The sequence below is a fragment of the Saccopteryx bilineata genome, chromosome 1 (assembly GCF_036850765.1).
Source record: "Saccopteryx bilineata isolate mSacBil1 chromosome 1, mSacBil1_pri_phased_curated, whole genome shotgun sequence".
Lineage (NCBI taxonomy): Eukaryota > Metazoa > Chordata > Mammalia > Chiroptera > Emballonuridae > Saccopteryx > Saccopteryx bilineata.
In genome coordinates, this window is record NC_089490.1 from 348,497,373 (window position 1) to 348,514,612 (window position 17,240).

At 54.9% G+C, this 17,240-nt stretch overlaps 1 protein-coding gene across 3 annotated transcripts in view; it reads left to right on the forward strand.

Annotated features, from left to right (window-relative positions):
* The window catches only part of PDE2A (phosphodiesterase 2A), a 96,215-nt gene that overhangs the window by 23,120 nt on the left and 55,855 nt on the right, over nt 1-17,240 (forward strand). For 2 of the 3 annotated variants that reach the window (XM_066250597.1, XM_066250600.1), the window contains exon 2: nt 8,417-8,486. In XM_066250597.1, coding sequence (XP_066106694.1) covers nt 8,417-8,486 — 70 coding nt within the window. Of the gene's footprint in view, nt 1-8,334; nt 8,487-17,240 lie in introns of those variants that run through there. The other variant, XM_066250599.1, reaches the window with a different exon arrangement.

Sequence of the window (17,240 nt, forward strand, 5' to 3'; positions counted from 1 at the left end):
GTGGGGCTGAGTGAGGGGGGTGGGGTTGAGTGAGGATGGGCCTGAGTGAAGGTGGGTCTGATTGAGGGGATGGGGCTGAGTGAGGGTGGGGCTGAGTGAGGGGGTGGGGCTGAGTGAGGGTGGGGCTGAGTGAGGGTGGGGCTGAGTGAGGGGATGGGGCTGAGTGAGGGTGGGGCTGAGTGAGGGGATGGGGCTGAGTGAGGGTAGGGCTGAGTGAGGGGATGGGGCTGAGTGAGGGGGGTGGGGCTGAGTGAGGGTGGGGCTCAGTGAGGGTGGGACTGAGTGAGGGGGGTGGGGCTGAGTGAGGGGATGGGGCTGAGTGAGGGTGGGGCTGAGTGAGGGGATGGGGCTGAGTGAGGAGATGGGGCTGAGTGAGGGGATGGGGCTGAGTGAGGAGATGGGGCTGAGTGAGGGTAGGGCTGAGTGAGGGTGGGGCTGAGTGAGGGGATGGGGCTGAGTGAGGAGATGGGGCTGAGTGAGGGTAGGGCTGAGTGAGGGTGGGGCTGAGTGAGGGTGGGGCTGAGTGAGGGGGGATGGGGCTGAGTGAGAATGGGGCTGAGTGAGGGGATGGGGCTGAGTGAGGGTGGGGCTTAGTGAGGATGGGGCTGAGTGAAGGGATAGGGCTGAGTGAGGGTGGGGCTGAGTGAGGATGGGGCTGAGTGAGGGGATGGGGCTGAGTGAGTATGGGGCTGAGTGAGTGTGGGGCTGAGTGAGGGTGGGGCTGAGTGAGGGGATGGGGCTGAGTGAGGGGGGTGGGGCTGAGTGAGGGTGGTGGAGTTGAGTGAGGGTGGGCCTGGGTAAGGGGGTGGGCCTGAGTGAGGGTGGGGTTGAGTGAGGGGGTGGGCCTGAGTGAGGGTAGGGCTGAGTGAGGGTGGGGCTGAGTGAGGGTGGGGCTGAGTGAGGGGATGGGGCTGAGTGAGGGGGGTGGGGCTGAGTGAGGGTAGGGCTGAGTGAGGGTGGGGCTGAGTGAGGGTGGGGCTGAGTGAGGGTGGGGCTGAGTGAGGGGATGGGGCTGAGTGAGGGGGGTGGGCCTGAGTGAGGGTAGGGCTGAGTGAGGGTAGGGCTGAGTGAGGGGATGGGGCTGAGTGAGGGGGGTGGGGCTGAGTGAGGGTGGGGCTCAGTGAGGGTGGGACTGAGTGAGGGGGGTGGGGCTGAGTGAGGGGATGGGGCTGAGTGAGGGTGGGGCTGAGTGAGGGGATGGGGCTGAGTGAGGAGATGGGGCTGAGTGAGGGTAGGGCTGAGTGAGGGTGGGGCTGAGTGAGGGTGGGGCTGAGTGAGGGGGGATGGGGCTGAGTGAGAATGGGGCTGAGTGAGGGGATGGGGCTGAGTGAGGGTGGGGCTTAGTGAGGATGGGGCTGAGTGAAGGGATAGGGCTGAGTGAGGGTGGGGCTGAGTGAGGATGGGGCTGAGTGAGGGGATGGGGCTGAGTGAGTATGGGGCTGAGTGAGTGTGGGGCTGAGTGAGGGGGGTGGGGCTGAGTGAGGGTGGGGCTGAGTGAGGGGATGGGGCTCAGTGAAGGGATGAGGTTCAGTGAGGTGATGGGACTCAGTGAGGGGCTGGGGCTCAGTAGATGTTGCTGAAGAATGTCTCACACTGCGCTCTCTGCATGCCCCAGGCTTCTGAAGATGAAAGTTGGGTTGAGTGAGTCCAGGCACCTCGAACCCACTTGACTGTCCCTGGGGTAGGCTGAGAGCCAGGAGCTTCTTTTTCTACCTCTGCCCAAAGCTGTGAAGGTTGGTAGAGCTGTTGAGATAGCTGGACTCTGTCTTTCCTTTTGCTCATCTTCCTTCCTGGTTTCCATGGGAATTGTGGCTCAGAATAACCAGAGTTTGACAGGATGGTGCTGTGGGAGGAGTCAGCATCAGGCGTGGGAGAGGTGGGGGTGGGGGTTAAGGACCATGAAGGCTAGGACCAGGGCTCCAACTGTATCCTGTGGGCAATGGGGAGCCGTGAGGCTGTGGGTGAGGCAGACTGAGGTTTAGGTGAAGAAAATATGATTCCAGCATGTGTGGGGAGAAGGCACAGTGGTCCCTGAAAGAGATGCTGGGGCAGATGTGCCCATCCATACCTCTCTGTGTAGGAGCCATGTGATTGCATGTATAGGGATGTGTGTCTGTTTGTAGAAGTGTGTGTGCCTGTGTGTAGGAGTGAGGGGAGTGTGTATTTGTGGAAAGACAGCGAGTGCTTATATGATTGTGTGCGGACTGGGATAGCCTTGTGTAGTGGAACAATCGTAGGGTTGATGAATGATTAGAAGCAGATACCAAGGCCTGAGGTGTGCTAAGGTATGGGTGCCCTGAACCTCAGCCCCGATGTGAGCCAGCAGGTCCTGGATTAGTCCTGGACTGGACTCCTATAGGTTCCCTTCCCTTTCTAAGGCCTGGAGCCATCCAACTGCTGCTGACAAGACAAGTATGTATGCAGATAACATGGACATGATATGAAGATGAATGAGACCTGTGGCTGCCCACCCCCATCACGTGGACCTGAGTTCACATAGCCTGTGCTCTTTTGAACCCTTGCTTCTGCAAGGGTGCTGAAATCAGGCCCTGCCCACCCAGAGCCCGAGTCCATATTGCTGCCAGCACCTGCCTGAGGCCAGATTATTTCTCTAGGAGGGCCACCCTCATATCTGGGTCACAGCCAGTAGACACCCAGGCCTGCTCTGGGCTAGTGGCTACAGGCAGCACCTCTGTTTGCTATGAATTTGGGTACACACATACACATTTGCACACACATTTATTTTTTTAATTTTATTTATTGATTTTACAGAGAGAGAAGAGGGGAGAGAACAAGAAGTATCAAGTCATAGTTGCTTCACTTTAGTTGTTCATTGATTGTTGTATGTGCCTTGACCGGGCAAGCCCAGGGTTTTGAACCGGCAACCTCAGCATTCCAAGTCAATGCTTCATCCGCCGCGCTACCACAGGTCAGGCTGCACACACATTTACACACAAATACCCAAATGTGCCATAATTGGACATTTGTGCACATATACAACTGTACATACATATCTGCATGTGTGCATACACACACCTACACACAAAAACATACTTGTCTGCACATGCATATATGCATATTCTTTTCTTTATAAGGTTTTATTTATTCATTTTAGAGAGAAGAGAGAGAGATAGAGAAGTGGGAAGGAGCAGGAAGCATCAACTCCCATATGTGCCTTGACCAGGCAAGCCTGGGTTTTTTTTTAAAACATTTATTTTTATTTTTATTTTTTTATAGAGACAGAGAGAGAGTCAGAGAGAGGGATAGACAGGGACAGACAGACAGGAACAGAGAGAGATGAGAAGCATCAATCATCAGTTTTTCGTTGCGCGTTGTGACACCTTAGTTGTTCATTGATTGCTTTCTCATATGTGCCTTGACCGCGGGCCTTCAGTAGACCAAGTAACCCCTTGCTCGAGCCAGCAACCTTGGGTCCAAGCTGGTGAGCTTTTGCTCAAACCTGATGAGCCCACGCTCAAGCTGGTGACCTCTGGGTCTTGAACCTGGGTCCTTCCACATCCCAGTCCAACGCTCTATCCACTGCGCCACTGCCTGGTCAGGCAAGCCTGGGGTTTTGAACTGGCGACCTCAGTGTTCCAGGTTGATGCTTTATCCACTGCGCCACCACAGGTCAGGCTATATATACACAATCTGTAGATACATACTCATTTGTGCATACGCACAAGTTCAGCTATACCATGGAAACACCATACATCCTCAGAAAGATATAAATTTATAAACCTGTACCCATTCCATCCCGCCCTCACCCATGGCATGCTCACAGACCTGGTGCAGGGCCTTACACACATGCTCACACACACAGCTGTGTAAGAGTGGTTCACACCCCTGGCCTCTTCAGGGTTGTAGTGTTGAGGACGAACTCTAGATGGACACAGGGCCCGCAGAGATGTCAGCTTCCTCAGGGTGCTTCTTGTATTGTCCCCTGGCAGGGCCCTCAACGGTGCAGCCCTCTTTTAGTCCGTGGGCTCCGTCCAGCCTAAGTCATGGAGAGACTGACTCATACATTCTCTCCTAAGGAGCTTCCTGTATTGGGATCCGATCCCTGCCCAGGAAAGCTGGCTTCTTCCCAGCTAAGCCTACCTGGATCCTGCCTACCTGAGCTGCCTGAACCTTCAAAGAGAACCAGGCCAGCCTTCACAGCTGCTGAGCAGTCTGAGGCCAGAGAGGGCCAGAGCTTTGCCTGAGGTCATGCACCATGTTAGGGTAGAGCTCAGTTTCGAACTTAGTGTTCCAGGAGTTTGACCATGGTTAGCAGCAACAGGATAGATGCATGTCAACACCAGACAGGCTCTTAGAAGCAGGACACATGGCCACGGGGATGGGAGCGGACTTGTGGTCTATTGTGAGTCTGCTGGTGCAATGGTCTCAGATGAAGAGATGGCAGGTGGGAAGGTCTGCTCACCAGTCCTGGGTGAGGAAGTGCTTTGTACGTACAGTGGCCCACCAAGCTGTCATCATGAAGAGCAAGGGAGGGTCGGTTCTTGGACAGGACCTGAGGTCAAGTGGGCCCATTACCCAGACTCTGCTGTGTTACCTCTTCTGAAAACACTTACTCTGAGGCACTGGGTCACTGGGCACCTTAGAGTGGCCCATAAAGTGGGAGATGAAAAGAGGCGGCGAGAGGGGCTGCACCGGCGATTTCTTTTTTTTTTTTCTTGTATTTTTCTGAAGCTGGAAACAGGGAGAGACGGTCAGACAGACTCCCGCATGCGCCCGACCGGGATCCACCCGGCACGCCCACCAGGGGCGATGCTCTGCCCACCTGGGGGCGATGCTCTGCCCCTCCGGGGCGTCGCTCTGTTGCCACCAGAGCCACTCTAGCACCTGGGGCAGAGGCCAAGGAGCCATCCTCAGCGCCCGGGCCATCTTTGCTCCAGTGGATCCTTGGCTGCGGGAGGGGAAGAGAGAGACAGAGAGGAAAGGGAGGGGGAGGGGTGGAGAAGCAAATGGGCGCTTCTCCTGTGTGCCCTGGCCAGGAATCGAACCTGGTACCTCCGCACGCCAGGCCGATGCTCTACTGCTGAGCCAACCGGCCAGGGCCTGCACCAGCGATTTCTATGGCAGACACAGGCAGAGGGTTCAGGGACTGGAAGTAGGAGACCCTCAATTACTGCGTAGTTGAGGACAAAAGGAGAGATGGGAAAATCTGTTTTTCTCAAAGGCTTTCCTCAAACGATGAAGCATGAATTTAAGGCACAGATTGGAGCCAGACAGCCTGGATTTTCATTTTGGCTCCACTACTTATCAGCTGAGTGACTGTGGGCAAGTTACTTCATCTCCCTGTCGCTCAGTCTTCCTTATCTGTAAAATGTAGCTAATAATAGATCCCACCTATACTGTTGTTGAGAAGATGAAATGTGAGGCACATAATAAGTGCTGAATAAATGTTAAAGCCCCTCAGACACAGAACCCCAAATCCCAGATAAGGGCCAGCCCTAACCCTTAATCCTATGGTATTGACGTCAGCCAAGATGCCTCTAATCCAGGGTTTGTGAAGCTGGCAGCAAATTAGAATCATCTGGACATATTTAAAAATATCTGGTATTTGTGGTGGTGGTGGGGTGTCCCAGCCATGAACCAGGGTGAGAGCCCAGCCCAGAATCGCAAAAGATAGAGCTGGGGAAGTGGAGGAGTCCTGTGTTGGAGCAAGGGTCACTTTCTGGCTGTGAGTGCTGGGACAAGGCCTGTCACCTTGCCCCCTTGAGGAGCCTTGGTTGCCTCCTCCATGAGGGGGCTGGTTGGAGAATTTCAACAATTACATGAAGGGGTATTTGTGGGCTTTGTAACCTGCCAAATAGCAAAAGAAAGAAGTTTGTCTATTGAATCTAGTGTGTTACCATTTCACAGATGAGGAAAGTGAGGTCCATAGTGGTCTGCCCAGAGTCACACAGGTCTGGCAGAGTTAGGGCTCCAACCCTCTGAGGAATCCTTGAATCTGAAGCATTGACACAATACACATCTCTCTGAGTTGAGAGAAGCACAGACTGGGTTCCTGGGGCCCTAGCCATTGAGCTGCAGTCTGAGAGACTAAGTAAAGATTTCAGAAATAATATCTCAGAAGATGAGTGCTGTGAAGGTCCTGCCTAGGACTGAGAGCCCAAGAGATGGTAGTGGCCTGGCCAGGGTTTGCTCTTGACTGTGGGGTCTGAGCTGGCTGGCCTCTCCTGAAGAACTCCCCAGGGGCCATAACAGATACCTTTCGGGCACCTGTGTCCCACCCAGGCCATCCAGAGCCTAGCAATGACCTGGTGACAGGTGCTCAGGATTGACTAACAGATTTGTGCACTAGGCTCAGACTCACTTCTTACAATAGCCCTTACATTGGTCACTCTCTTTACAGAACAGGAAACTGAGGCCAAAAAGGAAGGGAGGGTCTTTTCTGGGCCAGAGTCTTTATACATCTTAGTCCACGTAATGTTTTTTACAGTGTTACTAAGTAGGACAAATTGCTCCCAGTTTGAAGATGCAGTAAAATATATACATTGACTTGGTCTCAGTCACTCAGTGATAGAGGGGCTCCCATCCCTCCTGATGCCCGGAGACATGACACCCAGGAGAGGCACAAAGGGAAACCAAGAGGACTAAGGTAGCCCCCTGGAGGAGGTGGGCCTCTGGAACCCAAATGATAAGCAGGTTAACAGGATCTGGAGGGCACTGGGGTTGGGGCGGCATGGGTAAAGCCTTGAAGGTGAGAATGAGTCATCCATCTGAGAACAGGAAGTGAAAATGGAAGGAATGGTAGCAAGAGGGTCAAAGCTGGAAAAACAAGCCAGAGCTAATTAATAGAGAGTCTGCCATGCCAGGGTTAGGATTTGGGGCTTTATGATGCTGGTGGTAGGGAGTCAGCTCAAGGTCTTTGAGCAGGGGAAGAAGTGTGTTCCTAATTGATCCTCAGAAAGAGAGGTGGGAGAATTCCTGGCACAGCGGGCCTTCCCCGGCCTGGTGGCACAGCCTGTGTGCCAGGTGCCTGGACTGTGTCCAGGACTGGGCTCAATGACTCAACATTAAGAAAGTCACTCCCCTGGGAAAAGGGGCCCAGATGAATCAGCCCAGTGAGGTGGGGGAAGCTGGGAGGTTGGGGGCTCACTGAGTCACTGAGTTGCAGAGAAAGGGGCTGCAGTACAGTGGGAAAGATTCAAGTCAGACCACAGCCAGGGCTTCCGGGACTCTGGCTGTCTTCCCACCACTATCAGCGTTCATTCTTCTGGCAGGGATGGGAAAACTGAGGCCCAGAAACCTGAGAGGGGGATCTGATCAAGGTCATGCAGCAAGTTGTTGGCAAAGGCCAGAGACCAAGCTCACCCTCCAGTCCAGGCACGTCCTACCGCCGCAGCTGATCTCATGCCAAGAGAAGGCTAGGAACTGGGTGGGTTCTGGCAGGGAGCTGGCCCGGTTGACGACCCCTCAGCCCCCTACTTCCATCCCCGCCGCCGCCAGGCTGACCGCAAATAGGTCTCGGCTGCGCCGCCGCGATGGGACAGCAGGGGGCGCAGGAGCGTTACGGCTGTCGCAGGAGCCTGAGAACAGAAGCTCTGCGGAGAACTGCGCTCCGGGCGCGCGGGTCCCGCCGTGGAACTGTGGATTGTTTGGTCCTGGGGCCTGCACCCTCTCCGGCTTCCAAGGATGCCAATGCAGACCTGCCTGCCCAGTGCTGGGGTCCCCGTGCTCCTACCCGCCACTCAGGAGTAGTGTGCCTGTTCGTGTGTGCGTTCGTGTCTGTGCGCACGTGTCTCCCTCACAGATTTGCTATTGCTCCGAAGGCCTGCACGTCTCGGAGCGACCTCTAAAATTCTCCCTGATTTCACCTTTTATTTTCCCCTGGAAGAAGAGCAAGCCCAGAGCTCTTTGTAATATTTCAGTGGGCCCTTTCTCCCTATTCCACCCTCCACACTACCTTTCACTGCGTTCTACCCTGGGGCTCTGGCCTGGCCCCAGGACTTTCTAAGTGGTGGGGGGAAAGGATATGACCAGAGAGGAGAGGGGCCCTGAAGGCGACCCCTGCGAGGTAGTGAAAGGAGTGGCAAAGGGGTAAGAGAAGGGAGCGAAGGCTGGGAGCCGGCTACCTGGCGGGGATCCTAATAGCGGACGAGATGGAAGACTTGAGAGCGGAGAGATAAGGGAGGTGAGAGCCGGTGAGGGGTCTGGCTGGGGTCCGAAGACCGGAAGAGCTGAGAGGTGCTGTCCAGGGTGGCGAGTGGGAGGCGGGGCGGGCGGCCGGGGGCGGGGAAGGGGCGGTCCGGGGCGGGGCCCCGGCGGACAGTCGCGCGGACCCGGCGGAGCTGTCGCGGACGCGCTGGCCGAGCGCAGCGTCGGGGCGGCGGTTGGGCGGGAGGGCGGCTGCGAGCATGGTCCTGGTGCTGCACCACATCCTCATCGCTGTTGTCCAATTTCTCAGGCGGGGCCAGCAGGTCTTCCTCAAGCCGGACGAGCCGCCGCCGCCGCCGCCATGCGCCGACAGGCTGCAGGTAGGGGGGCCCTCCGCACTGGGCACAGGAGAAGCGGTGCTGGGCAGCGCCCGGCCGGGTCCTCGCCGAGCAGGCGGTCGCCGGCTCCGTGGTCCACCCTGTCTCAGAGCCCGCCCCGCGGTGGAAACCACCCTTCCCCTAGTTTCGAATCCTGCTCCTGTGCTGACTGCACCCCATCTCTGGAACCCTTGAAGCCCCAGCTCACAGTCCAAGCCTCTCCTCCGACTCTGAACCCCATTCCGATCCGGACTTCACCCCAAGCACTGAACTCCGCAGTACACAGTGTGACCCCAGTCCACACCGAGAGCTCTGTTCAAGTCTAGAACCCCCTGCCCCCAGATTCGTAGAGGATCACTGCCCAAACCCCTAAATCGCCACCGTCAGACGCGAGGCACACCCAGAACCCCCGAGCCCCAGCTCTCAGTCAGGGCCCCTCCTCAGAATCGGGGCCACCCCAACCCCTAAACCTCCACTTCACAGCCTCATCTGTGTCCCCATCCCCATTCCCACTCAAACATCTGAACTTCATTCCTCACCTGGGACCCTACCCCAGGGTCCAAATGCCTCTTTCCATCATGGTTTCTCTCTCCTCTGAAGGACACCCCCTCCTACCTTGTTCGTGTTTTTCTTCCCTCCCCTCCTACTGTATAGGAGGTTCCTTAGTCTCATGTGGCTTGTCTCACCCTCACCTCTTGTTTCTTTCTGGGTGTGGTGGTTCCACTTTATTCTCCGGTTTCTCTTTTGGCTTCTCGGAGTCTTTCTGGGCATCCTCTCTCTGTGTCTCTCTTGTTGGGTCTCTTTTGCTCATGTGCTTACCTATCTTGGTCTGTCTGTCAGCCACCTTCCTCTAGGTCTCTGTCTTTGTTCTAGGGTCTCTCTTTGTGGTCACCCCTTCCCCTTATACCTGTCTCTTCTTTGGGGTGAGAAGGGGACAGTCTCAGACTGTTGGGCTGGTGTCCCCAGGACTTCCACTCCTCCCATGTTGTCAGGCATGACATGGTGTAGGCACTGGTGGAAGGGACTAAACATGGAATGTGTAGTTCTTGGTTGGTGCCCAGGGATCTAAGGTGGGTAGGGGTGGTGCGGTGGGGCACTGGGGTTCATAACTTATAAAATTCCCTCACACCTGCTGTCCTGGTCTTGACTGGGGGTAGCTGGGGGTGCGAGAGGGGAGGGGGGGAGTAGACTGCAATCTGGTGTCAGTCACCTGTGGTGGGAGGTGTCTAGAGTGTGTGTTTGTGTAGGATAGGCTGAGTTGCCTGTATTGGGGGTGCCTTGTATGTGATCATGTGTGTTATGTCATGTAGTATTGTGTGTGTCATCATGAGTGGGATTATTTGGGGGAATTCTGGGGGGCCTTATGGAGAGTGTGAGGATTGTGAGTGTATGGCGTTGCCTGCAGTGTGTGGCTAGGGAGTCTGTGTTGGGGGCATGGAGTGGCAGCTGTATATATGACTATTGTGTGTGGGGGAAACTTCTGTGTATGTGGTGTGTGTCTGCCATTGAGGAGTTGTGGGGGCAGCTCTCAGGGGTGTTGCGTGTGTGATTGTGTATGTTATTGACTGTTTGTGTATAGCCAGGGAAAGCCACTGTAGGGGCTTGAGGAAAGCTTCCATTGATTTCTTGGCAGAGGGGTGGGGGCAGCTGTGTGTGCCCGAGTATGTTTGCAGCCTAGGTGATGGGCTGAGTCACTATGTACAACCTAGGCTTGCTTGGGAAATAGATTAGGACATATGTGTTGGTGATTGAGGGTCATGTGGCTGTTGAAGCAACTCTGGGTGGAAGAGAGTACAGCATCTAGGGCCAAGAGGTTGAGGACAAGTAGCTGGTTGACTGTGTACATATATATTTGTATGTATGTACATGTGCACATGTGTGCACATGCATACCCAAGTGCGCATAGTGGGGAGGCAGTGTGCATGCAGGGCTATTCATGCTGCGGGCTGTGTGTAGCCACAGATGTGACATTTTGCGTGATATTAAGTGTGCACGTTAATGCAGGATGTGTTTCTATGTCTGGGTCGTGGTGTATGTTGAATTTAATTGGATATGTGTCTCTGGTTAGCAAGGTGAGTGTGGGGTATGTGAGGTGCATGGTGGGAAGTTGAGTGTGAGTGTGGTGTGAAGTGTGGGTGTGTGAGCTCTTGTGACTTTTCAGTTTGGCGTGTGGATTATGTGATCTTTTCTCCCTGTGAGCTGTTGATGTGTGTGGTGAGGGGTGTCCAGGAATATAAGGGGTGTGGGGCATGTTGTGGGTTTGAAATGTGCTGCAGGGGCTGTGGCGTGAGGAAGGGGGTATGTAATGTTTGGGGTGTGCATTGCATACCCCAAAACAGGTGTCCTATACATGTTTGTGGTGACCTGTGTATGCAGGGAGGGCTTGGCTGTCATCCTGTCCTTGCTTCCCTCCCAATTAGGTCCCCAGAGATGCCCGGTGACGTTCTTTCATGGCCCCCTCAGGCCAGGCTGCGTCTACCCTTTGCCCTTCATCCTCCTCGCTTTGACCAAGGCCTTTGTCTTGGGTTTCCGGCTGAGCAGGCGCTGGACAGGCAGGCGGCGGGCGATGTTGCGGTGTGGGAACCTTTGTTCTTTTCCTCTTAGCTTGTCTCGTGTTTTGGGCTGGGATTTGGAATGGGGTGGGGAGAGGATGCACGTGTGGCAGGGTCACTGTGTTTACTACTGCCTCACTGCTCTGCAGGGGGAGGGGTCCAGGCGCAGGCAGTGATGCCCGGCTGGCATCCCTGCTGACACCTCTTTGGTGCAAGAGCATCCTGGGCCAGGCTTGGAGTTGGGCAAGTTTGCCAACCATGAGGTCTCAGTGCCCTGGGGGGCCAGTGCCCTCCCTGCTCCCATCGTCCCAGGTGCTGTGCAGCTGGCTGCCCTTTTCTACGCTGGCCTGTCTTCCTCCGTTTTCCGTGTGGCCCCCAGGGAGGGTCCCTGGGTTAAAATATCTTAATCCATCTCCATTCTCCCACACATCTGATGGGGGGAATAGTCCCTGTTCTTACAGAGACCTTTGTCTGAAAAAGGAAGCCTGGTCATACCTTTGGGGACCATCTAGTGTGGTGGGGAAGATCCCATCAGTAGGAAGATTCAGGTTATACCCTTCAGAGAATACTATGAGGAAATACTGGGCAGCCTAGCAACAGGTATCAGAGAGCATGAAAGACCAGGACTCCTTATAGTTGGAAGTCAAAGAGACTCTCAGAGTTAGTCAGGGACGGGACCAGGGGACAGTGCATCAGCATCACATTCCAGAAGTTTCTCCGAAGTGAGTGTACTTGAGCTGGGCCTTGAAGCGGGTGTTGAGTGAACAAGGACATGTGGTCTAGGGCTGAGGAAGATTCTGGCCCAACTGGAAAAAGAGATCTTGAAGGCAGCTGATCCTTCCCCAGCAATACAGTATGGCTGTGGATGACACCCCGGGCCTCCATCCTTCTCAAGCTTTCATGCCCAAGCTTGTTGCCCACCCCACTGTCTTTGGCTGGAATCATGGTCATCATCATCTTTTAAGTAGCTCTTTCCAGATTCCAAGCTCCTTTTACAAATGTCTCATTGAACAGGTTAACTCATTCAATTATCTAAAAGCATTTGTTGAGCACCTGCTATGCACCAGGCAGGCACAGTTTTAAGTGCTAGCGTCATAGCAGTGACCAAATAGGCCCATAGGGCTCCCAGCTTCTGTATCTGAGAAACCCTGTTTGTTGGCTGAGCCACACCGTCGCCCCCGGGCCCTGGGCAGATGGCCTTCCCTGCTATATTTCCCCCAGCCGGATGAGAACCTGGTTCTATGAGGCTTCCTCTTCAGATGCTTCACTGCCCATTGCATGTGTCCTGACCTGGGCTTGCCATAGTGTAGGTGCTCCTATCAATCATCAGAGGTCATAACCCCCTATTGGGTCAGCCTGACTGTCATCTAGGGAAACTAAGGTCCAGAGTGGAGGGCAGGGGACTTTAGGTAGTCTCCTGTTTAGACCCTCCTTTTACCAGCACAGAGACCAAAAGTCAGGTGACTTGTCCATGTTTCACAGCAAGGTGGCATTGCTGGTCCCAGAATACAGCTCTCCTGGCCACCAGGCTGGGCTCTGGCCCCAGCACCATGCTGCTCCTCTGGCTGGCCTCCATACTGCCTGTGGCGTGTAAATGATTATTAATGACCCCTCTGGCTAGGAGACAGGAAATGTTTCCCAGCCACAGCTGGGGACCTGCTCCCCGCCAGCCCTAGCCATCCATACCCGCTTTGGCCATGGTGTTGGCATTGATGTTATCTTCGTTCCTCCTCGGCCTTCTTTGCTCCTCCTGCTCATCCACTTCCACCTCCTTTTTCTCTCAGGGGTAAAGGACAAAAAGGGACAGAGCTTTCTCTTCTACATCTCTGTCTCTCGCTACCTTCTCCAACCTGATTCATCTCCACTTTTTTCCCTGCCCCCCCCAAACAGCCAGAAGTAGCTCCTCCTCCAGAAAGACTTCCCTGAATGTATGGCCAGCGCCTCCAGTGGCCCTATCCTGGGCCCTGGCCACTGAATCTCTCTCATTGCAGACTCTGGTGCCTCCTTGGTGGTTTGCTCTGATGCCCCTAGGATTGGGTTGGGGACTTCCTGTGGCTTGTCCTCAGTTTCTATCATAGAACTGACACATGGAGGATTCTCCCAGATGCTTCCTCCAGGAAGTCCCCATCCCATCCCAGGGACTCTTTCTTCCTCTGAGCACCCCCGCCAAGCCTGTCCATGCTATACACTCTGTACTTCCAGGCCTTTGTAGGTGGACATTTAGTGAGCCCCTACTATGTGCCCAACAAAGAGGGTTAGTAGAGATGAGCATGGTGTGAGCCTTAAAGTTCTGCCATGCATTACCCCAAGTCTGAGTAACAGTGCATTTGCCTGGTAGCAGGTAGACAGGCCTAGGTATCAACCTAACGGTGGACAGGTGATGGGATGGGGGAGAGAGCACAGAGAAAGACTGATGCTGGTAGACTGTGAGGTGGAGAGAAACTAGGGGCCCTGGTGGGGCACAGCTGGGGCCCCTGATTGAACCAAGAGTGAGAGGGAGGGGCAAGTTGGGGATTTTTCAGGAGGAAACATATCTAAACTGAGAGCTAAGGCAAGAGCCAGGAGAAAGTTAGGAGAGAATGGTGAGGATGAAGGCTTGCCGGTGCCAGACAGAGAAAGGAAAGTGTGGTTCCACAGTTCTGTGAAGCTGGATCCTATCCTGCCGGGTGGCTGAGTAGGTGGGACTTGGGGCAGGGGTGGTGAAGCATCAGGAGAACAGGAGGCAGGTGAGGCTGGCGGGGGCCAAACAGTGCAGGGCTTGTGAGCCATGTCAAGGAGTTTGAACTTTTTCCAGTGGGAACCAGGCAATAGGGGAAGAGTCGAAAGCAGGGCAGGGTTAACTCAGACCTGTGTATTAGGGAGCCCCCTGGACCATAGGTGGAGAACACACAGAAGGAGTGAGGAAGAGGCTGGGTGTCTGTGTGGAGACTGAGGCAGTGTGGTCCAAGCACGGGATGAGAGAAGGAAATGTCAAGGGTGGAGGGGAGGGGACGGAGGGGGAGGGGTGGGAAAGGGAGCCGGTGAGCTGTAGAGGTGAAGGGAGAGAGAATGCTGCCCCTGGGGCCTGGGTGAGAGAGGAGGACTGCGGGAAGATGCCTGGGCCTGTGTCAGGGCCCTCGAAGGACCAGAAGGTCTCAGGAAGCTGCCACGTCAGGAGCTGTGAGGCTAGATGGAGACCAGGAGACGGGAGCGTGTGCAGGCTGCTCTTCCTCTGTGGGGTGGGCACATGGATCTGCCCTGTGCAGACAGTGTTCAGAATTACAAAACTAAAACAGTCTATGAAATGTAATATTTAATAAAATTCAAATCCAAAAATGTATGCATACATTTCAAATCAAGTTAAAATGTAAATTTATGAAAATGCTAAACATACGTGATGGTGCTAGTGTCGTAAGCCTCACTGCTCCCCTCCACTTTGGATCTGACCCCCTCTGCTATGGCTGGACCCTGGGGCACCCATGACCTTCTGGGCCTGTGTCCAGGGCACCTCCTCTGGGGAGCCTGCCCTCTGGCTGGTGACCTTTCCTGTCTCCCACCCTGAGGGAATTGGCCCCTTGGGCTCCCCCTATCTATGGTTGCCTTTATTTGGGGGGCCTAGGTAAAGAGGTAGGTAAGGAGGAGGGCAAAGGAATTGCAGAAGCCCAGGATAACTTTCAGACTAGTTTTGCAGTTTCTGGACACCAAAATGTTGAAGTCTCACTTGCAATCACGGTGCTGGGCCCTGCTTGGCTCCCACTCTGATAATCTTGCACAAGGCCATATTCTGGCTGCATTTTCTTGTCCATAACAGGAGGAAGTTGGAGTCAGTTTCTCCAGGGAGTTTATGAGCTTTATGGATGGATGACAGAACCTAGCATTGTCAGTCTATGGGGCTCTAGCTGTCCACAATTCTCAGCTCCAGCCAGGGCTGTGTGAAGGCATGGCTGTGTAGTACCAACGTTCTGTGACTTTAAGATGTTCAGACTCCAGGAGCCAAAGATGCAGACATTCTGGGAATCCGGGATTCTAGGATTTGATGATTTGATGATTCAATGATTCTAAATGGAGCTGCTGGGAAGAGCTACAACCACCTGCTCTGTTAATGTCGATGTTCAGTTATTAAAACAGAACAAGAAACAATGGAGACAGATAGCTTGGGGTGGCAGGTGGCCCCCACTCCCAGGGAGGGCTGAGCTTGCATTAGAGGGGAAACGAGACCCTCCCAACCTGGGTCACACAAGCTTTCTCTTGCCACAACAGAACTGGTGTGTGTGCGTGTATGAGATCTGACACTCCCTAAACTTGCAGGGTAAGAGGTCATTTCGTTCATACCCCTGCCTCTATTCCTACACCATTTCAGACCATGGCAGAGAGAGAAGTGCTGTTGCCTCCCAGCCCCTAAAGTCTCTGGGCAGAAATGTCAACACTGGAGGAAGGAGAGGCCTGCTCACCCCGCCTTCCTGGCAGCCTGGGCTGAGGGGGAAAACAGGACATGAGCACTTCCTGGACACAGACATGGAAACACGGAAACACACAAACCCCTGCCTGTTTGGGCCCTAAATACAAGGGCGTCTGACTAGGGCAGAGGCCAGGGCACCCAGAGGGGCAGTGTGGGCATTGCCAATGCCCCTTGAATGCAGGCTGAGGAGGGGTGCCCTGGGGGTGGCAGTAAGAAGGGCTTAAGGAACGGAGGTCCCAGGCCAGGGTGCCTGGAGCACTGACCAACAGCTACTCCCCTGTGGCGTGGGCCCACCTGGCTGAGGACCAGCCTAGCTGTTTGCGGCCTGCTGCCTCCTGGGCTGTGCACATGCCTCAGTACCCACACTGGAGTCGGAGCGGTGGCGGGGGCGTGGGGGATATCGAGGCTGGAGAGAAGGATCTCTGGCCTCTAGATCGCCTGCCCCAGCTGGGTTCCTCAGAAGCCCAGTACCACTGCTGAGTTTGAAGATCAGGTGACAGAAGCTTGGAGCAGCCCAAGTCACACAGCACAGCAGGGCCTGAAGCCTGGCTTCCTGATTCCCAGTCCTGGTGCTCTCCCCTCTCCCTGGGACGCTTGGAGAGCAGGCGTGGAGACAGGGCTCAGGTTGAGGGGGCAGAGCCCTTGTCTGTCACCCCTTCATCTTTCTCCTCCCACAGGCCAGAAGGCAGATGGGGTGGTGACAGCTGCTCCCTGTCATCCACAAGGCTCTATTGTCTGCCACCTCCTGTCTTGGCCCTGAGGATAGGGTCCGTGGCAGGGAGCCCCTCCCCAGCTGCCCAACCCACATGGGCCTCCCTGGGGTTCTCTCCTCCCTCAGCTACTCTCCTCCTCCTGCTGTCTCATCTATCCCTCACTTTCATCTCTGCTTCCCTCGGGCTCTGGTCCCATCCTGGTAAAGTCTCTAAAGTCTCCATCTCTGGCTTTTTGTGTATCAGTCTCTCTCAAAAGACAGTTAGGCTTAGGCCCTGGCCGGTTGGCTCAGTGGTAGAGCGTCAGCCTGGTGTGCAGGAGTCCCGGGTTTGATTCCTGGCCAGGGCACACAGGAGAAGCGCCCATCCCTCCCCCTCTCCTTCTTCTCTGTCTCTCTCTTCTCCTCCCGCAGCCAAGGCTCCACTGGAGCAAAGTTGGCCCGGGCGCTGAGGATGGCTCTGTGGCCTCTGCCTCAGGCGCTAGAATGGCTCTGGTTGCAACAGAGCAACGCCCCAGATGGGCAGAGCATCGCCCCCTGGTGGGCATGTTGGGTGGATCCCGGTCGGGCGCATGCAGGAGTCTGTCTGACTGCCTACCTGTTTCCAACTTCAGAAAAATACGAAAAAAAAAAAAAAAGACAGTTAGGCTTGGAAGGGCCCTGGAGATCATCAAGTCCGACCCTTTTATCCTTCAGATGAGGAAGGTAGCTCAGAGTAGGGGAGGTCCTCAGAGGGGCATTTGCACAACAGGTTGTGGCAGGGACTGGGTCACAGAAGCACGCTGTCCTTGGTGTCTCGGGTTTGAGGACTGTGTTATGACCAACTTGATAGATTTCTCTCCTTATCCCTGAGCTGTTGTTCTTCCTTCCTCTTCTTTGCCCAGATTACTCTCTTCCCTGTCACTGTGCCTGCTGCCTGTCTGACCCTTCCCTTGGGCAGACTGGCCCTTGGGACACACTCCAGAGCTCAGGACTCCGTGACGGAGATGCGTACCCATGCACACACGCAAGTACATACATGAGTATATACAAGTACCAGGTCAAAATCTGTATCTCAT